This window comes from Athalia rosae, chromosome 5, assembly GCF_917208135.1.
Source record: "Athalia rosae chromosome 5, iyAthRosa1.1, whole genome shotgun sequence".
Lineage (NCBI taxonomy): Eukaryota > Metazoa > Arthropoda > Insecta > Hymenoptera > Athaliidae > Athalia > Athalia rosae.
Window position 1 is genome coordinate 17,120,246 of NC_064030.1, and position 25,102 is coordinate 17,145,347.

Below are 25,102 nucleotides of genomic sequence, written 5' to 3' on the forward strand. Positions count from 1 at the left end.
CCTCAGGAACACGAATCCGTTGTCCAAATTGAGCTACGATTTTTTCCCTTCGAGATATCTGCATTTTTATGGTAAAAAATGCGAAAAAATGGGGATAACTCGGTCATTTTTGCAGATGGATCAATTTTTCTTTCGGATTCGGATTCCTGAGCTCAAATTACATTCATATAGACTATAAAATCAATTTTTTATTTTTGACCCCAAAAAGCTAAAAATTGGCGATAACTCGGTCAATTTTAGAGATAGATCAATTTTTCTTCCAGATTCGGATTCCTGAGATCAAAATACGCAAGAAAAGCATATTAAACCCTATTAAAAATATGATTTATTCTTTGGTCAAAAATCGAATTTCTTTTTGGTTTTTCAAGAGTAATCTCACGTATAAACAGCTCCGAAATTCAAATCTGAGAGCCAAAATCATCTATTCATTCAATCGATTGAGTAATCATTAGGTGGAAAAATTTTTTACTTGACATTTTGAGGTAGCCCACTCGTTTTTTGAATAAATAATTAATCAGGTGGGGTACTTCCAGTAATAAAAATTTTTTCGGTCAAAAATCATAGGAAACATCCAAATATTGTCGATTAAACCTGGCAGATTAAGGTTTACAATTTCAGAATGACTCTGTCCACGCATGGGTAGTTTGACGTCAGTCACGGAAGTGAGTAAAAATAACGCAACCCAGAAAAGCATTCAATGTCAGAATTCCCTCTGACTATAAAATAAACGATCTACCATATGGAAAGATACCAGAAACAAGAAGCTTGAGAAAAAATCAATGGACAACATTATAGTTCAGTACATGACACAATATAAAATCATTTTTCGTTTTTCAAGCAGCGTTTATTTGAATTTTTTTCTTCTTTATCATTAGCAACGTTATAATCGTCGTTGCGTCGACTGGAGAACAGTATCATTTTTCCTCCCAATGTTTTTATTTTTTTTATTTTGTGAATTAATTGTTGATTAATTAATTTCATTTTATTTGCTTTTCTGTTCCGCCAAACAAATAAAACGAGTAATATCGCAAGTATCGACGTAAATTTGGAGAAATAAAAGGAACCGAAAAAAATTTGAACAAAATTTCAGCAATTTTCGATAATATTACACACTATGTATAAATATCCAAATGTATAAATGACGCAGTATACATTATGGACATGATCGCTTTTTATATTTATAAAAATGATTCATTACGATTATTATTAATACAATAATTATGTTTTTTTTTTCTTGTTTTCCTTCTCTTAAGTCATCAAAATTAATCAAAAAGTTTTATTTTCTTTTCCCCTTTTGTTTTAAAGATCATTACACATTTTATAGCAGTTATTATGAATTTATTATCTTATAGTGGATATATTTTTTAATAACAGCGCAATTATATTTTATGCAAATTTAAAAGATGAAAAAAAAAAGAAAAATGTATGGACGTACGCGAAATATGATTTTTTTCTTCTAATACTATATGTATACGTGTTATACATACCTATTATAATTATTTATGCATTTATAAGTATGTATGATTTTTCTTTTATTCAATTTGTTGCTTTTTTCTTTCTATGTAATAATTGTATAATTAATTTACGATTAAAGAGATCAAACTTTTCATTGCCACTTAAACAATATTTGTATAATATACATGTATGTAATAATATATATATTCTAACTTATCGTAATAATTATTAATATTCTTATTATCATCATTATTGTTGTTATCATTACTATTATTACTAATTATCTTTAGTTTCATCATTCTCATTTAGCGATTCTTTCAATTCTTTCCACTGAATATTTCTCTAATTAATAATAATACGTCGTCTACATTCCATAATTTGTTATTATTATCGTTATTGTTAAGTTTTGTGATTTATTACATGCCTAAAATTACTGTATTATTAATAATAATAATAATAATAATAATAATAGTCATAATAATGTTATACTGATTCAACGGTACAAATACTATACAAAATGTTTCATTATTTTCTCTCTTCTCCATGTCATTTCATTTTTATTTTTTTTTCAATAAAATCTCCAGAAGCGTATAAGAAATTTTTAACTGCAAATAGGGGGTATTTCCTACCTATATGTATAATTTGGATATACGCGTGCACGCGCGTGGCGGTTTATTTCCAATTCAAATTAAATTTGATAAATCAATATCACAATCCGATATAAATATAATGAATTATATGGATATACGATATCTCACGTATTACATGTGAATAATTATGCGAAGGATCACGAACATGGAAGAGTGAAATACAAAAATTACATTCAAATTCAAATACATTATAGAATAGTGAACGAAAAAAATAAAAAGCTAAAGTAAATATGCGATGCATATACCCGAAATTATACTCACGTTCTTTCGGAATAAAATAATATAACGGATCGGTTGATTACGGATCAAGTGATAATATATATTAAAGAAACGAAAAGAAAGGAGAAGAGATTCAGAATCGTTGATTAGACAAAAAAGAAAGAGAAATAAGATCTATGCATACGAGTTTAAGACAACTGGATGAGAAAAAAAAAATTTACACATGTAGTATATTGAAACTTACACAGCTTTATATTTAAATATATATATATATGTATAGTATAGTATAATGCACACACACCGCTTACACATAGTACAATACGATTGAACTATACATCGTCGTTATTTTTTTATTGTTTTTTTCTTCAATTTTCGTTATCCACAAGTTACACAATGATAATAAAAATTTCGGAATAGTTAGAAAATTATTTTTTCTCTCGAGACAAAAATTGACAAAAATTTAAAAAAAGGGAAAAAAAATTATCGTATAAAAGTATATTAGGTACATATTATACATGAATTTTCTTCGTTTCTTTATTTTTCTTCTCTGTAAAATTATTGATATATTCGCAATCGTTTGAAATCATTCGACAATGTTTTTTGTTCTTCTTAATTCTTTGTTTACCTACAAGTTTTCCTTTTTCTCAATAATCTTTCATTTACTCATGAGTTCTACATGTGATAGTGTATATTGTATAATGTTACATGATACATAATCGTGAGATAATAATTAAAAACGAGTAAGTTCATTACACGTCATTATTGTATAATAATATTTCGATTCCACAATAATTCCATTTTTACATTGACAAGTAGAAAAACAACCAAAAAAAAAACAATTAAAATTAAAATACAAAAAAGCGAGCGTCACACACGTTATTATACGAATAATATTACAGTAGTAGGTTGTTCAGTTTGTTTCTTTTCTTCGTTCTCATTCATATAATTAAGTAATGTCAACTACCTATTTTCCTTAGTTCCACGGTAATAATAATAGTAATAATAATCATAATGATGACATTCGTAGTAATAGTAGTAGTAATGTAACGAAAGAAATGCAAAATTAATTGAATTCTGGTTCCGTATATTTTAGAATTATATAAAATTAGAAATGATGGCGACATCAGTTTTTTATCTGGTTCGTTTTATATTTTTTGCAGACATTTTTTGTTTGTCTATTTTATTTTTTTCAAAAATTTCGATACTTATAGTGTACAGAGTCCCAGCGTTTTGCGATTTTGCTATATCAGTTGTATCGTCAAAATTCTTTTCTCAAATGTTATTGGATGATGATTTTTTTCTTAGTTTTTTTCCCAATCAATCCAATAACATACATATTAATTTATCATACAGCCGCTTATAACTTTATGTATACATGTATATTTGCAAATTATTTTTTGTTTCTGCTTCCGATCTTACGTGTCATCGATATATAAATCACCTATTTTTATACTTATTCATAATGTACGTTACATAATAATAATTATTATTATTGTTTATTGATTTATTGATTTATTTAATTATTTTCTAAGTTCCATATCACAAAACAATTATATTCTGTTCCGTATCACGAATTCAACTATATTATAATATAATTATAATTTATAATTAATCGTCTCTTACAGATATAGGTATATTATTTATTTACTCTTTTCCATCGCCATATTGTTCTTTTTTTCTTCATTTTCTCAATTTATTTATTTTACTTTTTACCTTTCTACATGCACGATTATATTATAATAACGTATATTTATTCACAATAATTTCACGAGTCTTATGATGCACATCGATTCGGCATATTAGAAAGAAATTTTCGCTAAATTTTCGTCCTGTGTTAAAATGCGATATTACATTTACAAAATCTGTAAGGAGTAAAAAAAAAATCAATAATAACATGGAGACGAAAAGGAGAAACAAATATAATTAATTAAGTCCAATTAATTCAGTTCGATAAAATAGTTATTATATATTTCTTTCAACCTTTTTTTTCATCAATTTAATTTTTTCTTTTTTCTTCTTCAGTTGTATTCTCAATAAAAATCACACAAAATTCTATAATTACTTAAGATATTTTTAAAACTATACACTCACACGTATATAAATATACAAGACGAAAAAAGTAAAATAAAACAAAATAAAATCGAATCATAATCGAATAACTTATTACATTTTCATTAAGTCGCGTTAAGTGCTTTTTTATTAATTCAACATATTCTCTATGCGTGTTTTCTTTTTCGGTTTTTCATTTATTTCATTTTATTTCTTCATCTTACTTTTCTTTTCTATTTTCTTTATTCTTTTAAGTCACATTTTCGTTATTTATCGTCAACCCCCGTTTGCAAGAATGACATTAAACTGTCGAATAATTAATGGGGTATTACTATTAATAATAATGACAATAATAATAGGAATAATAGTAATAAGAAGATGAAGAAGAAGAAAAATAATAATGAGAATAACAATTATTCGCTGATGTTCTATTTCCATTTTTTTTCATCGGTTATGTGATAACTAAAAATTTCATGTTCAACTGTCATTAAAAAGATAAAACGAATAGAAAAAAGTCATCGTCGCATAGCTTGGAGAGTGATTATTACATGCCAGTATAGGTATAATATATAATGCACGGTACATATCTTTAGCAATTATAAAATGCATTTTGGTTTAATGTTCCACATGATTTTTGTATGATTCTAGATTTATTTTTAATTTAATTCTGTTTAATTTAATTTTTTTTATAGTATAAATTCTTCAATATCGGCTATATCTCGCGGGTGCACCAGCGGTCGATGAAAACTTGAATTATTGTTAGAATTTCTACTTCCAGAAGCCGGAGTTCTTAGACCTGAAGTTGGAGCTGGTACCGTGGGGGCTGATTGTTGTTGTTGCGGTTGTTGCTGCTGGGGTTGTTGTTGCTGCGATTGTTGTTGCTGTTGCGTATCCCCAGATTTCTCTCCAGGTGGTCTGGGCAATCTTCTTCTAAGCCAGTTATGTTTCAGAGCTTTGTTCGGAGTCATTCTTAATTCCGGATCCCACTCTAGGCACTTACGTATAAAATCGAGAAAATATGCGTCGTCGCAACCCTTGAGTTCTCTTCCAAGTTCCTTGGAACCAGGAGGACCTCTTCTTTTACCTCTCCTCGACAATCCTCCGATCAACATCGTCGTACCGTCCGGCATTGTAGTCGCCGTACAGTACCTGGGATATCCTTTCGAACTTATAAAATTTCTCGATCTTTTTGCCGAGTCCAATAATCTCTGGGGTGGCATTCCCAATAATTCTATTATGCAAGCCAATTGATCGGCCTCATCTTCGCCGGGAAGTAACGGGAAACCGGTGAACATTTCAGCGAGGATACAACCCAAACTCCACATATCTATTGGCATACCGTATCTGCCACCTAATATTACTTCCGGTGCTCTGTAAAATCTGCTTTGTATGTAAGAGTAAACTCTCTGATGCTCGTAACAACTCGAACCGAAGTCGATCACCTGAAACATAAAAAAAAATAGCAAAATAGATAAGTAAACAGAATAAATAGATTCAAATAATTTCTTTGCCAGCGTTTGGTTTTTTTCATTTTTTCCCCCCTTCTGGTTGAAAAAAAATTTGTAAAATAAAAGAAGTGATTACCAGGTCTATGAACTTGTGCTGTTATATGTACGGATATACCACGTGCGCAATATTCATGAGACACGGAAACTAGACCAGATGATATTTTCGCTCGTTCATACGATATATGATCGTAAGATTTTTGGCCGATCTTACGTATCTACTGTTCGTAGGGGTCTGTGTATGTAGTAATGCTTTATTATTAGTCCAACAAGTTCGTCATGTAGAATAGAAATTTCGAGTGAAATCAACCTTTACGTTTAGTCTTTGTATTTCTGTGATATCTGAGGAAAGAGTTAAATATTTTACAAATTGTTTGAGCGAGGGTTCCCTGTCGTTTTTGGACCTCAGAAACACGAATTCGTTGGCGAAATTGAGCTACGATTTTTTCCCTCAGAGATATCTTCATTTTTATGCCAAAAAATGCGAAAAATTGGCGATAACTCGGTCAATTTCATAGATGGACTAATTTAACTTGTGATTTCGGATTCCTGAGATCAAAATACATGAGAATAGCATATAAACCAGATTTTTTTTTACCCAAAATCTATCAAAATCCAAGGGGTATACCTTATATTCTCTTCAAAAATTAAACATTCTTCGGACAGTTTGAGCGATCGTTGAGAAAGATAAACATCCCTCTTCAATATAATACACTATAATATTATTCGAAAGTTTTTTTCTTACTCTGATATTTTATATTCTCTTCAACAACGTATGGCATAATATATTTCCACATGGATATGGATAAAAAATAAACGAGGTTTTCAATGAATAATATTGAATTACGTAAATTATAATCTATGAAGTTTGTGATATTTACAACACATAGGTACGTCGATATGATATGAATTCTACAGGACCAAAGAATAATTAATACGTTCAGGTTTAGTTAGATCGATTGCGAAGGTACTGTATGCAGTTCAAACTATTTTCGTATGAATATTTAATAAATGAAGAAAGTTTTCGAATCTTTCGATTTTAAATTTATGAAAAGTAGGGGGTGTCTCTCTTCATGTGATTGTTTGCACTGTAGTTAGAACTTGAGGGATAAAAAAAACATGAAGAATGTAAAAATGCATATTGTAATTCTGGTTACGATTACCCATGTGTATAAAAAAACCATGAAATTATTCATACGTTATATGTAGATGACGGTTAATAATTTGTTATTGCCGAAACACTGAAAATTAAGTATACGGTTTATAAATGCCTGTTTAATGTCAGTTATTTCCGTTGTGATATCGATTTTATCGATTGAATTCTAAGACACGTCATTTATTTATTTGTCTCCGTAATTTCACCATAGTTTCTAAATAGCTTTCCCTACAAAGCAACAATATTTTGATTACTTCAAAATTGAGTGTTTTTATACATATCTTCTTGTTTTTTTTTTTTGTCTACGACCAAGTTCGGTTCGTTGATAAACTGTGGTAATGAAATTTATCGAATAAGTTTTTTTTTCCCCCACGGTATTAACGTGACATAAAGATAAACGCGTTTATAACCACGATAAAAAAATAATTTGAATCGAAAGATTTGTAAAAATACATATAATACCAAGGTCGTTTTACAGACATTGCTTAGGAGGATATCAATAGAATCAGAAACAATTTTTTTCTAACAGCTATCATGTTTAACACTATCTGTTCGCGCGTGGTGCATGAAAAAAAAATAATACACCGATTATTTTATATTAAATAATAAATTAAAGTAGGTCAAAGACAATTATTACGATGGTATTAACGTGAAGAGTAATCGAAGAATTTCTTTTTCTTATCATCAAGGTGAGAAATAGAAAATAAATATGCGGTTGTTTAATTGAAGAGATAAAGAGACATTTGATTAGAACGAATTATTTTATATGTATAAGTAAAATTGCGACGTGTGTTTTTTTCTATCAAGTTATTTTCTTTGTACGTGTCACGTACAAAGAATAGAGGAATCTGACGATGTTTGCGACGAGCGCAAAATTGCACCGTTGGTTTTATACCTGTTGCTTTGCTAGAAACTGTCCGCAAAAATTTTTAAATTCCTGAATCCTCAAAATCGAATTCCTGGGAAACATTTTTCTTTATGTCTTTTTCTTTCTAGGACGATCTAGGCAACTGAAACGTTAAATAATTTATTTCAAATAAACGAAATGAGTTTGCGGTCTTTGCAAACGGTATGTACCCGGAAGGTTGAATACCGTTATAATTTTAGAAAATGATAAATCCCATCGGTTGAAAACTCGACGATTCTTCATGGACATAAAATCGTCCTTTCCAATCATCGAAAAGAAATACAATCAACATCTGCTCTCATCGCCTCAAAAAAAAAAGGATATACCAAAAAACTTCCCCCTATTCCATATCTAGAACCAAAACTTGCAAGTTATTTCCTTGTTTCATATATAAGTAAGTGAAAAACACCCCTTATGCCTTGTGTGCAACATTAATATGTGGATAATGTATATAGCTATGTATAAAATATTTTTTTGTCTCCACTATTCGCGGTGACGTCACCAAGCTGTCGGTTACCAGGAGAACTGGCAAAACCAGTTTGCAGTAATCTTGAATTGGATTTAGCAAAGAGTCATAAGGGCAGATGCGTGTGGCTTGTTACCACGAAACGCGAATCTTATGTACTGCATAAAACGAAGCAATGCAACGCATAAAAAAATATATAAATCGAAGAACTTTTTATATTCGTTTAGAAAAAAGTTGGGCGATTATTAATAGAAAAGGCGATGACGATTTTTTTCTTCTACGTCAATGAACGAATACGATAACCCGACCAATGATGGGAAATAATTTATCGTGAGATTACTATCGATGAAATCTATGTGCAGGTGCTGATTTGCGAGGAGATTTTTGAAAACGTCCGATTAGGTAAAATTACGGAATTTTTACCGTTGTTGGAATATTTACTTTACTCTCTATTGAGACAGGTTGATCATTTTTTGAATTTTATCATCGGGCTAGGATACATTAATATTGCTTGCGGGAAACAGTTCCGAAAAGCTAGAGCTTCCTAGTGTAATAAATAGACCATTTTATTGGATGGCGTTGCCAGCAAAAAAAAAAAAAGAAAAAAAAGGAAGATATAGAGCCAGCCAACAGAGTACAAATAGATCACGGAAACTTTGAAATATAAACATTGTTAGCAAGAGAGATGAAATATTAGTTGCAATTTTAAAGAAATTATTTATTTTTTTTTCATTTTTTCATCGGAACTTGACTTTTGACAACTCAATGACTGAGTTAACAACGAGAGGAAAGAGTTGTAAGGTGATACTGAAAAATCTTGAACCTACAGAACTCTCATGTTGAGATTTATAAACGGTGAATTGATACGTGCCATTGAATTAAACTGGCAAATCAGAAGAAAAAAAAAAATCGAGTAACGGACTGGCAACAAAATTAGTAAGTTTCCATGCCAGGTGGAAAGCTCTAGGTATAAAGTTCCGCTCTCTATCAATAGCAAGCCACAAAAACCTATCTCTGAACTATTCTTAAACCATAGCTTTGATTTATCCAATTTCACATCCAAAACTTCTGTCGATCTGCTTTGTCCCGATAATTTCGCCGTGTTCTTTTTTTTCCTTTGTAATTGCCAAAGACATTGACGTCATTCTCATTCTCAGGGGGGGAAATTGTAACCTTCGCTTTACAACACCTGATAAATAAGAATTTTCATGAAATTTTAACACCTCCGATGAATTGAGGGAGAGAAGATGCTTCTGAGCTGCTTTAAAAGTTACTTTAAAGTAACTCAGGCTTTAAGTAGTATATTTTTAGATCAGTACACATTTAGACGAGAATCCCAAAGGGAAAGAAGCTTTCCCCTGGCCTAGGCCAAAGATTGAAACTGTTCCGCTCCTGATATGAAACTCTAGACATACAGAGCGCTGTCTTTAACGGAGGGGCTAAAAATTCCCAATGACTTCTTCAGGTCTTTTCCAAGTCTATTCATATAAAATCTGACTGCCCTGAAATATATGATAATGTACATGGTGAAAACATATTAAAAATTGATAATCGGAAGTGAGCTCACCTTGATACCGCTCCGTCCTTGTTGTTTTAGCAGGACGTTTTCAGGCTTCATATCACAGTGTATGATTTTATTTTTGTAGAGAGCATCGAGGCACTGTAGAAGCGAATGTGAAAACTTTCTGACAAGTGCAAGGCTGAATCCTTGAAACTTGTTCTTTTTAATAAGTTCATATAAGTTTATACTGAGCAGTTCAAAGGTAATGCACATATGATTTCTAAACGAAAACGAGTCGTACATGTGTATAATGTTCATTGAATTATCCTTGTCCTGTTCCCTGAGATTCCTCAAGATTCTTATCTCCTCCTGAGCTTGTCTATAAAATCTCTTCTCATTTCTCACCATCTTAAGCGCCACATGTTCTTGCGTTTTATGATCATAAGCCTTAACAACCTGTCCAAAAGATCCCTTCCCAATGACCTTAAGCACCTCATATCTGTACGCCACATGATCGTGCGTTATATGGATATACGATCCCTGGTCATTATCGTATCCATTGTTATAAGCTGCTATGCCAATAGTCCCAGGTCTCTTTTTAGCATTTGCTCCGATGTAGTGTATTTGAGGGTAGTTAAATATCTCGTGATGTTCGTGCGGCGTAAGGTACTTCATGTAAAGTTTCATAACTGTCTCAGGGGTCGTGACGGTGGTAGCTGGTTTGCCTCCAGTTGAATTTCCATCGGGTCGTCCATTTTTAACCATGGGACTGCTCGACTGACTGTTAGGTTGAGAGTGCGAATTGTGGCAGCTTGAATTGTGGCTTGTATGGCTGGCATGCGAGCTGAGACTAATGTTAAGGCTATCAGAATTTCCTGGTAAACTTTGAAGGCTGTTGTTAGCGCTTGAACCCAGGCTTGGCAGATGCGTACTGCCATGTGCCGAGTGGCTCTGAGGCGATTCCCCCTGTTTAAGGACTAGGCTGCCCCCTTTCAATGGGGGCAAGTGGTTACTTTCGTTCGTCGAGATGTAAGTCTGCGTTGAAATTGCATTTGATGCTCTTGGTCTTGATAACGGCATCTCGATCAAACTACTCGCTAAAGCTAAACTAGTCATTTGTGCCCATTTAGGATTCAAAATTAATTTTTATTCTTATTATCTCCTGCACTTTATCTATCTAGTTTCGACCATTAGGTCGTTGTTTCATTGTTACTCTGCTGCATTATTTTACTTGTCGTTAAAAGCAAATACACAATTGTTTGATTATTAATATTCTAGTTTTTTTTCTCATTAATTACAATAAATTTAATGATAATTGTTTAGAAAAATTTCTTTTAATCAATCTTTCGTGGTGTTTAATTGTATTATCATGCTTTTGTATCAGTGTAATATTAATATTTATCCTGATTGAGAGATTTGTTACGATTTCAGTCTCAATTTATTTTGTTTATTATTTTTTACGATCATTCGTTTGCGCACGAAAAGACGACGAAACGAATAATAATTATCTTTTTAAATATATATTTCTTTCTCTCACTCTTCTTGCTCTCGATGTTTCAGTTACAATATAACGGTATAATCTTGAGATCGTTGATTGAAAAATAACAAAAAAAAGTTTATTAAGAATAAAAAAAAACAGGAAATAGCGCCGGCTTATCACGTTTTGAGAAGCGTTTTATATAATTTTTTTTTATTTTTATTTCTCTTTTTTTCCATAAAGATGGAAAATATAAAAATGCAACACCAAAAATGCTGTAGACTAGACGAAGTAGTATATTAATGATTCATTAGCGTATTTCAAAAACAAATACGTAAGAACGTTATTTGAGAACGGAACACAGAAAATTACCAAAAAAAATGTGACGGCAGTGAAAAAAAATTATTTGTGTGATTTTTATCTAACGAGAAAAAAAAATTAGGAAAAAAAAGAATCAACCGTTTTAATTATCTGAATAACCCGTTTAAATGCAGTAAGGAACTATAGAAGTTGAGAACAACTCTTGTGTTCATGTTCATTTCTTTTACAGACTATAAATATTGTTATGTTAGTAGAACGGATCGTCTTTTGTTGGTTTAATATCCTTTTATCAAATTACTGCACGTACTTCCTGTTTGCTATTCATAAACAGTGCGTACTTATAAACATACATAATCTGATTGAATTTATTCATTGATTATTTTTTTTCAACTTGTCATTCTTCATCCACTAATCGGTATAACTTTTCATTGTATCAGTCTACTTGCAAATTTCTAGCTGTTATTTTTCTTTTCATTTTTTCTTCAATCCTTCTCCAAATTCTCAATGGATTACAAACTTCGGCTACAACGTCCCAAATTTTGTGCTTTATCATATGAAAAAAGGATAAATGTATTACGAGATGTTTTAGTAAAGAGGTTGTTGGCACAGGGCCGAAAAACTAGTTTGATGACTTAGCTCCGTTCAATTGTTTTTAATATCTATTTTTTCTTTTTCCGTTTTTTCTTTCAAAAGCACATTATCCAAATCCGAGATGAAAGATTCACTTCATCAAAGATATAAATTGGAAATTTGTATTATTAATAATCATCTCACAAATTAGTCAGACGAATTAATTAAGGTTTGGTTATCACACCACTCATCGTTACAAATTATTCAGTTTTTTTGTTCTAGTAGAGTTCACGAAAATTAAGAAATTCACTCTGGCAGTGTAGGATTTACGATTGAAGAGCCTTATTTGCTAGTATCTTGCTGTTGGCTTTTCTTTCTTTCTTCTTTAATTATTTAGTTTTCGTCAAAGAGGAACAGCCCCCAATTTTTTGGTTATCTGTTTCTTTTTTTTCTTCTGCGAGCATTGAGATCACCATTTGAATGTTATTATTTTGAATTATCTGTAACAAGAGAAGAAAAAAATAAAATCACGTTTATCACGACATAGAATTCAGGCAGATACGTCGATTATTTATAATGTAATTTTTTAATTATGCAAAACGAATACGCACACACAGAAATAAGACATGAATAGATGCACATTAGGTAATCATTAATACGTTTCACACAATTTATACTTCACTATTTTATACATATACCGTTTTATGATTTTTGTTTTATAGAATTCCTTTGGGCAGTTTTATCACGCGTACGTACATAATACAATTTTATACGAGTAGTTGTAAGTAATTAGTATAAATTATTATCAGCGATAATTGTCTTCTTATTATTCAACAATTCATTCACTTTTAAGATATTATATCCATATCTTGAAGTTTGTTCATAATAATTCACCGTTTTCTCATCACATGCATAATGTATAGTAGAAGTTTCTCGAAAGCTCTCGAATTTTCATTCATCCAGCTAATGTCGTTTCATTTTTCATTTTAAAAAAGTCTCTGTCACTTACTTACATTTAATTATTCATTTCTTTATTGAAAATTATATCGTGGCGATACTCTTTCATCAATTATTCATTGACGAAGATTGCTTTGCAGTTTCAAAAAAAATCACGTCATGCGGTTTGACTAATTATTAATTCAGGAAAGGGATAAATGCGAATAAGATTGATCATCAACTTACACCAGGGTAGTTTAAAATTCGACAAAGAGATAAAAACCAAAGGTTACTCAATCCTCCCTTTACTAGCGTAAATAATGTTTTTTCTTCTTTTTTTTTCTCCTTGTCCTCAGGTTCTTTATTTTCTTGGTTATTTTTATTATTATTAATGACAATGTTATTGTTGTATTTTTCTTTATTAAAAGCGGTGCAAAATTTAGTTGGGGTTGTATTCAAATTCTGACCAACGTCAGAGAATTTAACTGATATCGTTTTATGGTGGTGCTGATGATGATGATGATTTCTTCTTGTTGGCCCCTCAAAACAGACGTCCGCTAACATCACGCACACCATCCACCATATTTATATACTTTTTGTAACCCCCGTTAGGTGCAGTTCGGCAGACGGAGCGTCGGGAAAATCATGAACAGGGTTGTTGATTTCAACCCGACACAACACAATATTCTGACACCGCAGACCAACCGTTATTTAAAAATAGCAAATTTATCAATTTATTCTCCTTTAATTGCTCTTCAAACACCCGTTCCGTCTTTTCTTCTCTTCCTCAGCCTCCTCCTTAATCAGTTTTTGTTTTTATTTCACCCCTTTTCTTTCCTCTCCTTCTAATCACCACAGAACTTTTTGTTTGTTCTATTTTATTGTTTTTTCAATCAAACTCGTCTATTTGTTCTATCGAGTTGACGAATAAAACTGAAAATAACAAAGGATATGAAGTTATTATTTTTCATTCAAATTTGAAATACGGAGAATTTAAAAACACTCTCAGCTTCCATTCTTTTCTTCCTTTGCAAACGTCAAGATCATGCGCGTATTTCTAATTGAAGTGTCTGTTATTTTTATTTGATTTTAGATGATAACTGTGCACATCCGGCACAGGTGCACTTTGATATATATGTACAATATACATATATATACCTTGAATATATTTTGTTCAAATATATTTTAGCCTCTTTCACTTCAATGTAGAAAGATTACGTTTTTTTTTATTTGTAATTTATTTTCTTCGTTTTTTTTGTCTTTCTTTCTTCCTTTCTTTTTTTGTTTTGCAAACAGACACTCTATGGAACTGTGTGTTAGACGTGAGTTGTTAACCGAAATATTACATCGGCGGATTTTAATCCGCGACTGTGAAAAAAGTTTGATGTTATTTTCATAGAGAAATATTGATAATTAATACTTAGGGATTAAAAAGACTTCGAGGCGAGCTCGTTGAGATAGTTAAAGAAAACGCCAGCCAAATACACCCACGCAACACACGCACGCGATCACCGAACCCGAAACTGAGGCATATGGAGTAGGGTGAGCATAAAACAGAAATCTTAAACGTGGAAAGTCGAATGGATTTTAGCTGCAAAATTCCGCGAAACTACCGCCGACCCAGACGCGACGCCATTTCGGTCAAGTTCTAACATCTAACTGGAGAACCACGTTCGTCTTTTTTTTTTTTTTTTGACGCGCACCCTCTCGGAAATAATCAGTGGTTCTTGCTCTTCGATTCCACCCAACGGAAATTTATCTAACTTTGACTAGAACACTGAATTTAATTTGTTGCAAACTGACCACTGATCTCTATTAAATACTAACAGAGTTTCATTTCAATCTTAAATTGTTTTCTTTTTCTACACGCGTCGATTTCACTGTCGATTTACTTCTCTTATTTTTTGTCTGCGAGCATTTACCTACCGCTGTATGTACGCCGCTGTTATCGACGTCCTGCTGATCTCTACAAACAAAAGAATCGATCATAGTTTTTAGTTGATCAAATAAACACTATAGTTATTAGGGAGCAACAATCGTTTTGTAATCGTCAATACTTGTAACTGGTAAACATAACAAGTTATACCAAAAGTCACGTCAAAATCGTCACGTTTCAAATTATTTGATATAAAAGTTTTTTCCATTTTTTCGTTTGGCTGAAAGCAAAAACAATAGTACCTTGTTTGTTGTTCAAAGTAACTCGTTGGATCAATCGATCATCGTTGGATCATTTTTCAGAATTAAAATCATTTGAAGAACTTCAACAAACCCATAAGTTGTCGAGCCGTATCATATTTCTGCGTATTTGCAAATACAAAAGCGAAAAAAACAGCGTAAAAATGAGTTCGACTTCAAAATCGTTCAAAGAAAAGCGTCCATTTGGTGAGTGTATTGTGCATCTAGATACAATATCAATGTATCTATTCACGGTTAAAAAAATAAAATGGATATAAAAGTAAATAAATAAATCGTAGTTCGAAGTAGTGATGATTTGAACACGTGACACGTCTTTTGCGACGCAATATCAGACCATTTTCAATACAAAGGAATTAATAGCTCGATCAATGAAAAGCTCAATCCTACATTCTTGTTTGTTGTTTTTTTTTTAACTCCTGGCTTTTTACCTACGATAACTACAATTGTTTATGTTTCTGTTTCTTAAAAATATAGCTCAACGTGTTGCCGATGTTGAATTAATCAGAGAACATCATCCGAACAAGATTCCAATAATCGTCGAGAGGTTTTATGGCGAAAAACAACTTCCGTTACTTGATAAATTTAAATTCCTTGTTCCTGATCATCTCACTGTTGCAGAACTCATCAAAATCATTAGGCAATTACAACGAATACAATTTTCTCTTCGTATCTGAAATATAACCACGCTTAATAATCAATGAAAATTTGTTCCTTTGCTACCCCAATAGGCGCAGGCTGCAGTTGCATCCAACCCAGGCATTTTTCCTATTAGTTAATCAGAGGAGTATGGCTAGCGGTAGCTTGACAATGGCTCAACTTTATCAGCATGAAAAAGATGCCGATGGTTTCCTCTACATTGTTTTTGCCAGCCAAGAAGTTTTCGGGTGCTAAATGACTGCGCGGGGTCGCAATTGGGTGAGTGCCACTGAACACCTGTAAAATTAAACGGATATTAAAAGTGAGAGAGGAAACAAATCCCAAGTAGCATTTGATTCATCTATTTTTCAAGTTGAAAGTGAAGGCTTAATCATGTTAACATTTCAGATGTCATTATTTTATACATGCCTTCCTATACTATATCTGTCAGTGGCTGATAAATATTTTCCTTGTCTCAACCTCAATTGGCAGCATCTTTTGGTCTCTGAAACTAAATCTGATGGTATCATTGATTGATATTTCAAAAGAAAAAAAAAAAAAAAAAGTTATCGGAGGTAGAGGTAGAGATCATAGATCTTGGTCGCAATATGTCCGAATTGCTGACTCGATTCGCTCTGTGCGCCAATGAGACTTGCAGGAAAAGAAATGATAATCGAATTCGAATTCGAACCGTCCGTCAGGGTGTCAGTACGCTAATCGATAGATAGCTTACAATTAGTCCTCCATCAGGAGCACACAATGAATAAAAAAAGTAACTAAAAAAAAGAAAGGCAGAAGACTAACGAGAGCTGAAGTAAGGATAATAATAAAGTTAATATAATAAGGTTTTGTATTCCGAATTGAGCACAAATTTTGACAGCGTTTCATTGCTACTTTTTTTACATTTCATCATCACCTCTAGTTTTTTTTTTAATTTTCGTTCGGTGACTTCTGTGTTATTGATCACATATTTCATAGTTCCTCAAGTTTCCTGTGTACGTGTTTGTAAATTTGAACTCACGTTTGTCTAATGAAAGTTATTCAAAAAGAGAAACAGGAAGCTATCAGTTTTGAAGAGAAGAATTTTGGGCATACTGTGAAATCTCCTCTGATAATCATTTTACTGATTATCTATTCAACTGTTTGATTAGAATACACGTATTCAGATAACATTATATAAAACCTTATTAGTTTTTAGTAAAAAAAACAAATAAATGTAGAGATATCTATAGTGAAATACCATCTAAAGTCTAGATTTTACAATAAATATATAAACCTATTTATATACATACACATATTAGTTATAAAAGTCAAGTAATTATATAGATATTACTATTCTCGTTGCAATTATTTCTATGCGTGCATTGAAATCTGGTAAAATGATATTTATCCAGCTCTCATCGAGTCCTTTCACCAATTAAATGCAAACATCGTTTGAGTAATAAATGCCAGATGAAAAGTATAGAATTTTTGAGGTGAAAGCGAAAGATGTGATGTATGGTCCACAATGACAAAAGAACTCGGTTTCCTTTGACAGGCAACGGAAAATTGAGACAGGATCGATTGGCTGTGTAACATTATTCTAACCAATGTAATAAACTTTTCATTTTGTTTAAAAATAAATTATTACACCTACTTTAAGACCATAAATTGCCATGAATTCTCTACATTTTATTGCATTGTTACAGGTAGACAGTTTACTTGACTATTATTAACTGTCGGAAATAATGAAAGGAAGATGATTGGCATCTGAAAACCCGAACAAACGTCCATGTTCTCTCATGTACTAGCTTCATCACTCGTAATCAGAAATTCATTTCACTCATGAACGGTTTGAAGTTACCGCGCAAGTCTCGAAGGTTGTAGATCGACAATCAGATTAAAAATTGGGTAAATATATTTGTATCTGTTACCATTTAACGAGCAAATATCTGAGCAAATAATTCGATCACTCGTCTTATTATTTATGAAATTTGATTCCGATGACCAGATCAGGGTTCAATAATTCTAGGAAGAAAAGTTTATCAACGACTCTGGAGATGAATCTCTGATGAAAACAAAATTTTAAAGTGATTGTCGATTGTTTATAGGCCGCCATATTGAAATAATTTTTTATTGAAAATGGAATCTGACCCCATATCCCCCGTATTCCATCCTCGACGAATAGTGGCTAATCCGAACAAGTTATTTTCAAACTCACATCAGGATTGGCTGTTTGAAAGCCAGGCAAAAGTTGAGAAGAAGGTGAAAGGTGGGGATAGGTTAGAGGTAAACGGCTGGGGGGGTAATGGAAAGGTAAAGTTAAGGTTAGAAGAGGTTATGAACTCTAACCCGTGGATGGGTGTTGAAGTCTGGTAGCAGCTGTCAAATATTCAAATGTTGGGTGTCGAAACGGGTCGTATTTATCGTTAACAAAGGTGAGTGAAATCAGAGCTTTTTTATCATCAAATTAAAAATTCTTCAAATTTTCTTTCCCCGTTTCAATCCCTCCGTGTACTAGAATTTCACGATGATGGGTGGTAGAGATTCTCGCCGCTGGTTCCGAGGCCAAAGTTCGCCCACTTTTACCGTTTCGTCATTTCTAATTTAAGTTTCGTAATTCTATTTATTTCGCCCTAAACGCCTCCGAGATTTAATCTCACAAAAGAGAAAAAAAGCAACATTTCCCACTATCAACGATACAAAATAAAATTAAACAATTACTTGCAAAATGTTGAGAGGCACAGCTATACGCGTAAACACAACCTGCGTAGAAATCATGCAACAAATTAATTTTTCTCTATCATCTTTTGAACATTTTTTCATTGTCATTTTTCCTTCAATGTTCAAGTTTTTTCCCACCTGATTGACAATAAAATTATGACGATTGTTATCAATCGATGATTATATCGATAGTCAATCATAATTTTTGTATTTCGAAAATATCAAACGTTGCTTTGTTTAATGTTTTTTGTTTTTAATAACCGAAAATTCAATTTTTTATTCATGTTTACTTGGGAGAGTTTTAATATCTCTTTAAACATGATTCCGACAACGTTTTTAGTTTTCAGAAGGCTGCCAGACCAGATAACGCCTTATTATCTTCCTGTAATACGTGTCAATTCGTCCACCTGCGTTACAGGTATATAGATATATAATATTAACACGCAATGTCGGACAGTATAAACAAGTAACCTTCGGACCTGGCTCGACCTTTACCTGCTGCTATTACTGCTGCTGCTGCTGCTGCGAGCCACCGTCATTCGTATAACTGACGCACACATTGTCACAAAGTAGAAAAAAATAAAAATTAAACAAACTTAAAAACAGTCCTCGAATGCCTATCGACGATATTCGATTCAATTACCATTCGAAAATCGTACATTGTCAGATCATTTTTTAGATTTAAGATGTTAGATCATTTTTCTGTCAATCGAACAAATTTAATTATTTATTTTTTCCCAATTTCCAGACACAAATTTTTGTGTCCCGTTTGAATAATATTTTTGGTCGGTCGTTCAGGGCTCTGAAAAATATCTCATGGGATCCAGACGAGGAACGTTAAGTTTAGAATGCACCTGCAGCAGCAAAAGCAGCAGGAGCAGGAGCTACAGGTTGTGTCGGTCGCTCGAAAATCGGAGTGTCGAAGTGACCCGCTCCAACCTGCCAACCTGCCAACCTGCCACCGTAGAGATTGGCTCGTGAATGGTTCTTATAGGTATACCTGAAGGTTGCAACGTGTTTAACGTTTAGGGAAGCAAGCAGCGTTATGCATCTAATACAATTTTCTATACAGTGGTGAATAACATTCTAGCTCCTTTTTATAAAATTATTAATCCGCGTAATTACCCTCAGTAATTATATTTTGTTGGTTTGTTTTTTTTGTCGCATTCAAATGAAAAAAAACATACTTTTCTCGTATTATACTTTACAGTTTATTATATCAATTTCGAAGTAATTCTTTATTCCTGTGATCCAAGTGAAATTTATTTTTTTATTTGATATCGTTTCGGTTTCAATTTTTATGTATATAAATATGAGTATTCCTCCAGCGTCGTAGTCATTTTTCACCTTGGTAAACTTTCAACTCAAGTTCTGACCTCTTACGATGTGGTAGCCATTTTGTAAAGTTGTGTAGGAAAATTTTTTGCTTACTAGACGAATTACGGAACGATGAATAATTTGTCAAATGAGGTCATTCGTTTCTGTTTATTCTTTATTTTATTTTTCAGTTCTGTCATCCTATAATCCACGTGGAATTTTGAATGTCTCAGCGATTTTATCGAATCCGCAGACTGCGTCTAAGTTTATCACACGATTAGGTTGCAATTGAAACGGGGATTAATCGTATGTTCGTTGGATGTTCGAAGAAGAAAAATATCGAGAGCAAAATCGAATGTTTGAATAAATAAAAAATTGTATTCTTCCCGCGCGTTGAGAACGCGCCATTTTTCGGATTGCATTTGTTTTTTGTTCTTCAATTTTCAAACAGCTGAATGTAGCCAGATGATCTTCATTTGTTTATTTGTTGATTTAGATCTCTTACTTAAAAGAATTAGGTGTTACATTTGAATGAATCTCATTACTGGTTTATCGTTGAGTGAAAATGAATGAATATGGTGCAATTCGCGTATCCGGAAATTACAAAATATTCAAATATTTCAAAACATCAAAATCGACCACTCTACGATGACAGGTATCAAAGCCCGGCGTTGTATAACTTGTATCTAAAGTAGCGGAGATGAGGACCATCTTTCACTTCTTAAAATGGCGTCGAAAGAGGTGGGCAGAAATCGGGGGGGAAAAGAGACGTTCGAACCGAACTATCTAGTTTACATTCCTGTGCTTTGACCGTGCCGAACTGCCAGGATCTGGAATTCAATAGAAAAATGTTGAAAATTTTAAGCTACCAATTTAACGTTCTAACAGCCCATATTATTATTCCGTTAGAATGACCTCAGTCTCTAGTAAGCAATGATTTTCATGACGATTTATTTTAATTTTGTGTACAACGCATTTTGATGAAATTTGCTGAAGAGTTAGAATAACGATTGCAAACAATAATTCTTTTCGATCCTTTCTTTGACAATGAGCTATTGTATCCATAATCAAAACGCGTGCACTTTGAGAAAATGTATAACACCAAATAATCGCTTATGTCATATGAAATTATAAGAAAGAAATATTTTTCTTATAGATAGACATGGACAGAAATCATATCGATCAGAGCGACCATGGAAACAATTTAAACGAAGGCGAAGCAGATGTTAAGTTGGGAAGAGATTTTTGTAATCTGGTACAGCATCCAGGCATGGATCATCTCGGTGACGTCGATGTAGAGGTGAGATTTTCATAGTGTACCATAGTGTACCACAGGCAAAGAAATATCACCGCACACAGATTGCTTCTACTCTTGCTTTGATGTTGAAGAGCAGAATTTGAAAGCATTTTTTTTCTTTGACTCCAGGTAAAATTTAGCAGAGATGCTCGTGGTGCTCTTGGATTAGGCTTATCGTTGGAGTTGTGCGTAGTTTGCGGGGATCGAGCAAGCGGAAGGCATTACGGAGCAATAAGCTGCGAGGGATGTAAGGGTTTCTTTAAACGTAGCATAAGGAAACAGCTCGGCTACCAGTGCAGGGGTAGCAAGACTTGCGAAGTAACAAAACATCACAGGAATCGCTGCCAGTATTGCAGACTTCAAAAATGCTTGGCAATGGGAATGCGCAGTGACTGTAAGTCCTATTTTACTGGATATTATTTTCATTTCATTGACACAATTCTCACATTGCTCATCAAACTACAAATGCTCGAATGGCCGCTCTTACAATTAGTCGATAACTTGATGGATGTAATAAACATAAGCAAGCTTGGGGTGTTGCAGCGGTACAACACGAGAGAAAGCCAGTTCTCGGTGACTCTGGTAGTGGTAAAATGGGAAATCGTGGACCCCGAGTCAAGCCAGAACCCCAGCAATCGACCCCCGAAACACCACTGACTTGGGAGCAGCCTGAAAGTCCCAGTATGGAAGATCAAAGTAACGACAGTGACCTCAGTGACGTATTAACGTTGGCACGAGAACGATCTTTGATTTCTCATGCCCTAGACAGTATGGCGAGGCTTATTGGAGAGGTAATATTTTTTTGCATCGTTCGAGTGAACTAAATAAATAAAACGATGCGAAATTCGGCTGACGTATCTCTGAATTCTTACAGAGTGTAAACGGAACAAATGAGTCCGAAGAGGAATGGACCGGCCAGTTATTGTCGGAGAGACACACTCAGTTTGAATTAAGAGCTCCTAGTCCAGCACCTGCTTATCTATCGGTGCATTACATCTGCGAAAGCGCTGCTAGACTGCTATTTTTATCTGTACACTGGGCACGGGGTATACCAGCCTTTCAAGCATTACCGTGAGCATTTTGATTTCATTTAAAACCTTGAAAATTCTTTCACCCGCTCAAAAAACTTTCAATAATCTTTTATTGCTTTAGCTCTGAAGTGCAAACTACATTAGTGCGCAGTACTTGGGGACAACTTTTTACGTTGGGTCTTGCGCAATGTGCTCACACCCTGTCACTACCCAGTATTTTAACCTCTATCGTTAATCACCTACAGGCCAGCATAGCACAAGAGAAAATAACAGCTAGCAAAGTAAAACTAGTAACTGAACATATATGCCGATTACAAGACTGCGTCAGTTCTCTTCATAAGTTGCAGGTCGACGCCACAGAATTTGCCTACCTTAAAGCACTCACGCTTTTTAGCGCCGGTAAGTTTTTTTCTGTTCTATCAGTGTTCATGAAATCAGCGTTACAACAGCAGTCCCGATTCTAGATAATGTGATATCTGGTGTTTGGCGTAAAAAAATCGACGTGCTACAAGAGGCTGCATGGAACGAGCTCCAACGATGTGTTGGTTCAGAAAGATTACCTCGTCTTTTGATGCGGCTTCCTCCTCTGCGATCGATCGATCCTCGAGTATTGGAGGATCTATTTTTCGCCGGCCTTATCGGTAGGGTAAGCGTAGCCAGCGTAGTGCCTTACATTCTGACAATGCCAGACTGTAAAACTGAGCCTGAAGGTCACATGGGATGACCATTTTCTGTCTATCAAATCTTCGTGATATCACTATGAGAAGTTTCGAAAATTTTACAGGTATTTATAACATCCAAACAAGTTATTCGTAGAATCGGAACGCCGATATATTTTCTATTTATCGTGTCTAAAACGTTTCGACATGAATTCAGTGTTCTCCTTTTTTACAAAGAAGAACAGAAGAAATATTTTTATAATGAATATTATACTGCAGTCTCAATCGAATGTCGGAAACATGCAGCAGATTTTATTGCAAAAAAAGGGACAACGAAATTAGCTGAATGTGCTTTTTGACAATATTCTTCATTGGTCAACAATTTTTAGCGACATTTTACGCGTACATGAAAATTTTGAAGATTTCTACGTTTTCTACTTGAATCGACAAATTACTCTATCAATATCGTATACTTTTGCGTACGTATTAAATGACTAAATTTATATTAGTCAAATATTATATTTGTTATATCGAAAGATATACTTGTTTGACTTGGAAAACCAGCGAGTAAAGTTGAACTGTATTTTTAGCGACAATCCAAGCGCGTCAATACTTAAAGTATAGAATAAGGTTCTTCCGGGGGGTTGAGATCGACAAATTAATGCGACATATCTCAACCGATTGTACATTAAAGTTAACCGTTAATTTTTACAATGAATAACAATCAACGACAATGTTTAACTATAAATAATAATCTACCATAAATAAAAGAATTAATATAGTAAACCAACAGACATGAACGCGAACGATGATAATTTAATAAATGCCAGAAGGTGAGGAGTAGAAAAATTTCAATTTCCGACCTTGATTTAGAAACGGAGTAACGCTGACGAAAATATTAAAAAAAAATCAGGAGCGAAACTTAACGAAGAAACCTAGCATGTACATTGTTTAAATTTTTTTTAACTCTGTTCACCGAGGAACGACCCAGTCCAAAATTAATTTATGGAAGGCTCGTGCTGATTTAAAAAAATTGCATTTTTTCTCTTTTTTCTTTTTATTATCGATGAATTATATCCTCCGACGTTTTAAACGATACGGAAGGATTTTCAGTATTTTTTTCTATACCCTATTATCTTTCATTCTATCATTATTTTACGTCGATTTGTTTATATTGTATTTGTCCTACGTTGTAAAATAGGTTAAAATGTGTATACATAATATTAACATTTATTACGTTATTAATTGGTGCGGGCTTTCTATTTAACCCAAATTATTTCTATGTGTTAATTACGATGAAATAATTGAAAGAAAAAAAAGGAGTAACTTGTTAAAATGAGATCGCTAAAAGATTATTCGTTATAGATTAACGATAAAAGTACCTTGAATAGTTATCGCTATATTTTACATACATGGTAAAAATTCAGTACAGTGGAAAAAAATCGAACGAGTAATAATTTAATAAACATTACTTAATGTTAACTATAAGTTGATAACAATAGCAAAATAAGCCTAAAAATGTCTGAGTAGTAACAGACATAAAATATACATAAATGCATTAAAAGAAAAAAACAATTATGTTAAAGGGAAAACTGCAATGTACATAACAAAAAATGTGCCTATATGAAACAAATATTTATATTGATATAATAATAATAATAATAATATTAATTTTATAATTAGTCTTTATTAGTAAAGAGAAATAAATGAATCAATCAAGTCTGAGTATAAATTGAAGTATGATTAAATTAAGAATATTTTTTTCTCTTAATGTTTAAATACAGTAAAGTTGCGCGCCTGGTTAAGCGTGCATCAGGCACAAAAGTAGTGCAGGTAAAAAATGGCGATGCTGTTTGGAATGCTAGTTTTGTCGATAAGACTCAAATATTCCACGAATAAAAACCGATAGATTCTGTGATTAATGAAGCACCCTCAATCCGCGCAATCGAAAATTCCCGTTTCAAAAACGAGCGGAAAGGAAGAATTGCGAGAAACGAAACCGGAAAAAATAAAATTTTGAAAAAAAAAAAACTTGCGAGGTGAGTCGGATC

General features: G+C 33.0%; 3 protein-coding genes across 16 annotated transcripts; 2 read left to right on the top strand and 1 right to left on the bottom strand.

The window, feature by feature from the left end:
- Positions 1-2,004: 2,004 nt before the first annotated feature.
- On the bottom strand, positions 2,005-14,866 carry LOC105687395 (dual specificity tyrosine-phosphorylation-regulated kinase 2). 6 transcript variants are annotated; one of them, XM_048655238.1, is made up of 3 exons: positions 14,633-14,866; positions 9,975-12,776; positions 2,005-5,815 (listed from the first exon to the last, which is right to left on the bottom strand). In XM_048655238.1, exons 2-3 carry the CDS (start codon positions 11,022-11,024, stop codon positions 5,060-5,062), a joined length of 1,806 nt encoding a protein of 601 aa, XP_048511195.1. In that variant the 5' UTR covers positions 11,025-12,776; positions 14,633-14,866; the 3' UTR covers positions 2,005-5,059. The 6 variants fall into 6 exon arrangements, with proteins under 6 accessions (XP_048511195.1, XP_048511194.1, XP_012258451.2 ...); XM_048655237.1 differs by having other exon boundaries at positions 9,975-14,145; XM_012403028.3 differs by having other exon boundaries at positions 9,975-14,145; positions 14,371-14,866.
- A 378-nt stretch (positions 14,867-15,244) lies between these two features.
- LOC105687292 (microtubule-associated proteins 1A/1B light chain 3A-like) lies at positions 15,245-17,992 on the top strand. 2 transcript variants are annotated; one of them, XM_048655251.1, is made up of 4 exons: positions 15,245-15,594; positions 15,883-16,045; positions 16,137-16,323; positions 17,737-17,992. In XM_048655251.1, the coding sequence occupies exons 1-3, from the start codon at positions 15,552-15,554 to the stop codon at positions 16,297-16,299; spliced, it is 369 nt and encodes a 122-aa protein (XP_048511208.1). In that variant the 5' UTR covers positions 15,245-15,551; the 3' UTR covers positions 16,300-16,323; positions 17,737-17,992. The 2 variants fall into 2 exon arrangements, with proteins under 2 accessions (XP_048511208.1, XP_048511209.1); XM_048655252.1 differs by lacking the exon at positions 17,737-17,992 and adding an exon at positions 17,582-17,694.
- Positions 17,796-25,090, top strand: LOC105687288 (orphan steroid hormone receptor 2). 8 transcript variants are annotated; one of them, XM_012402813.3, is made up of 8 exons: positions 18,135-18,461; positions 19,088-19,165; positions 21,221-21,364; positions 21,491-21,755; positions 21,890-22,152; positions 22,236-22,432; positions 22,514-22,791; positions 22,857-25,090. In XM_012402813.3, the coding sequence occupies exons 3-8, from the start codon at positions 21,227-21,229 to the stop codon at positions 23,114-23,116; spliced, it is 1,401 nt and encodes a 466-aa protein (XP_012258236.1). In that variant the 5' UTR covers positions 18,135-18,461; positions 19,088-19,165; positions 21,221-21,226; the 3' UTR covers positions 23,117-25,090. The 8 variants fall into 8 exon arrangements, with proteins under 8 accessions (XP_048511199.1, XP_012258236.1, XP_048511198.1 ...); XM_048655241.1 differs by having other exon boundaries at positions 19,095-19,165; XM_012402816.3 differs by lacking the exon at positions 19,088-19,165 and adding an exon at positions 19,546-19,821.
- Positions 25,091-25,102: the final 12 nt, after the last annotated feature.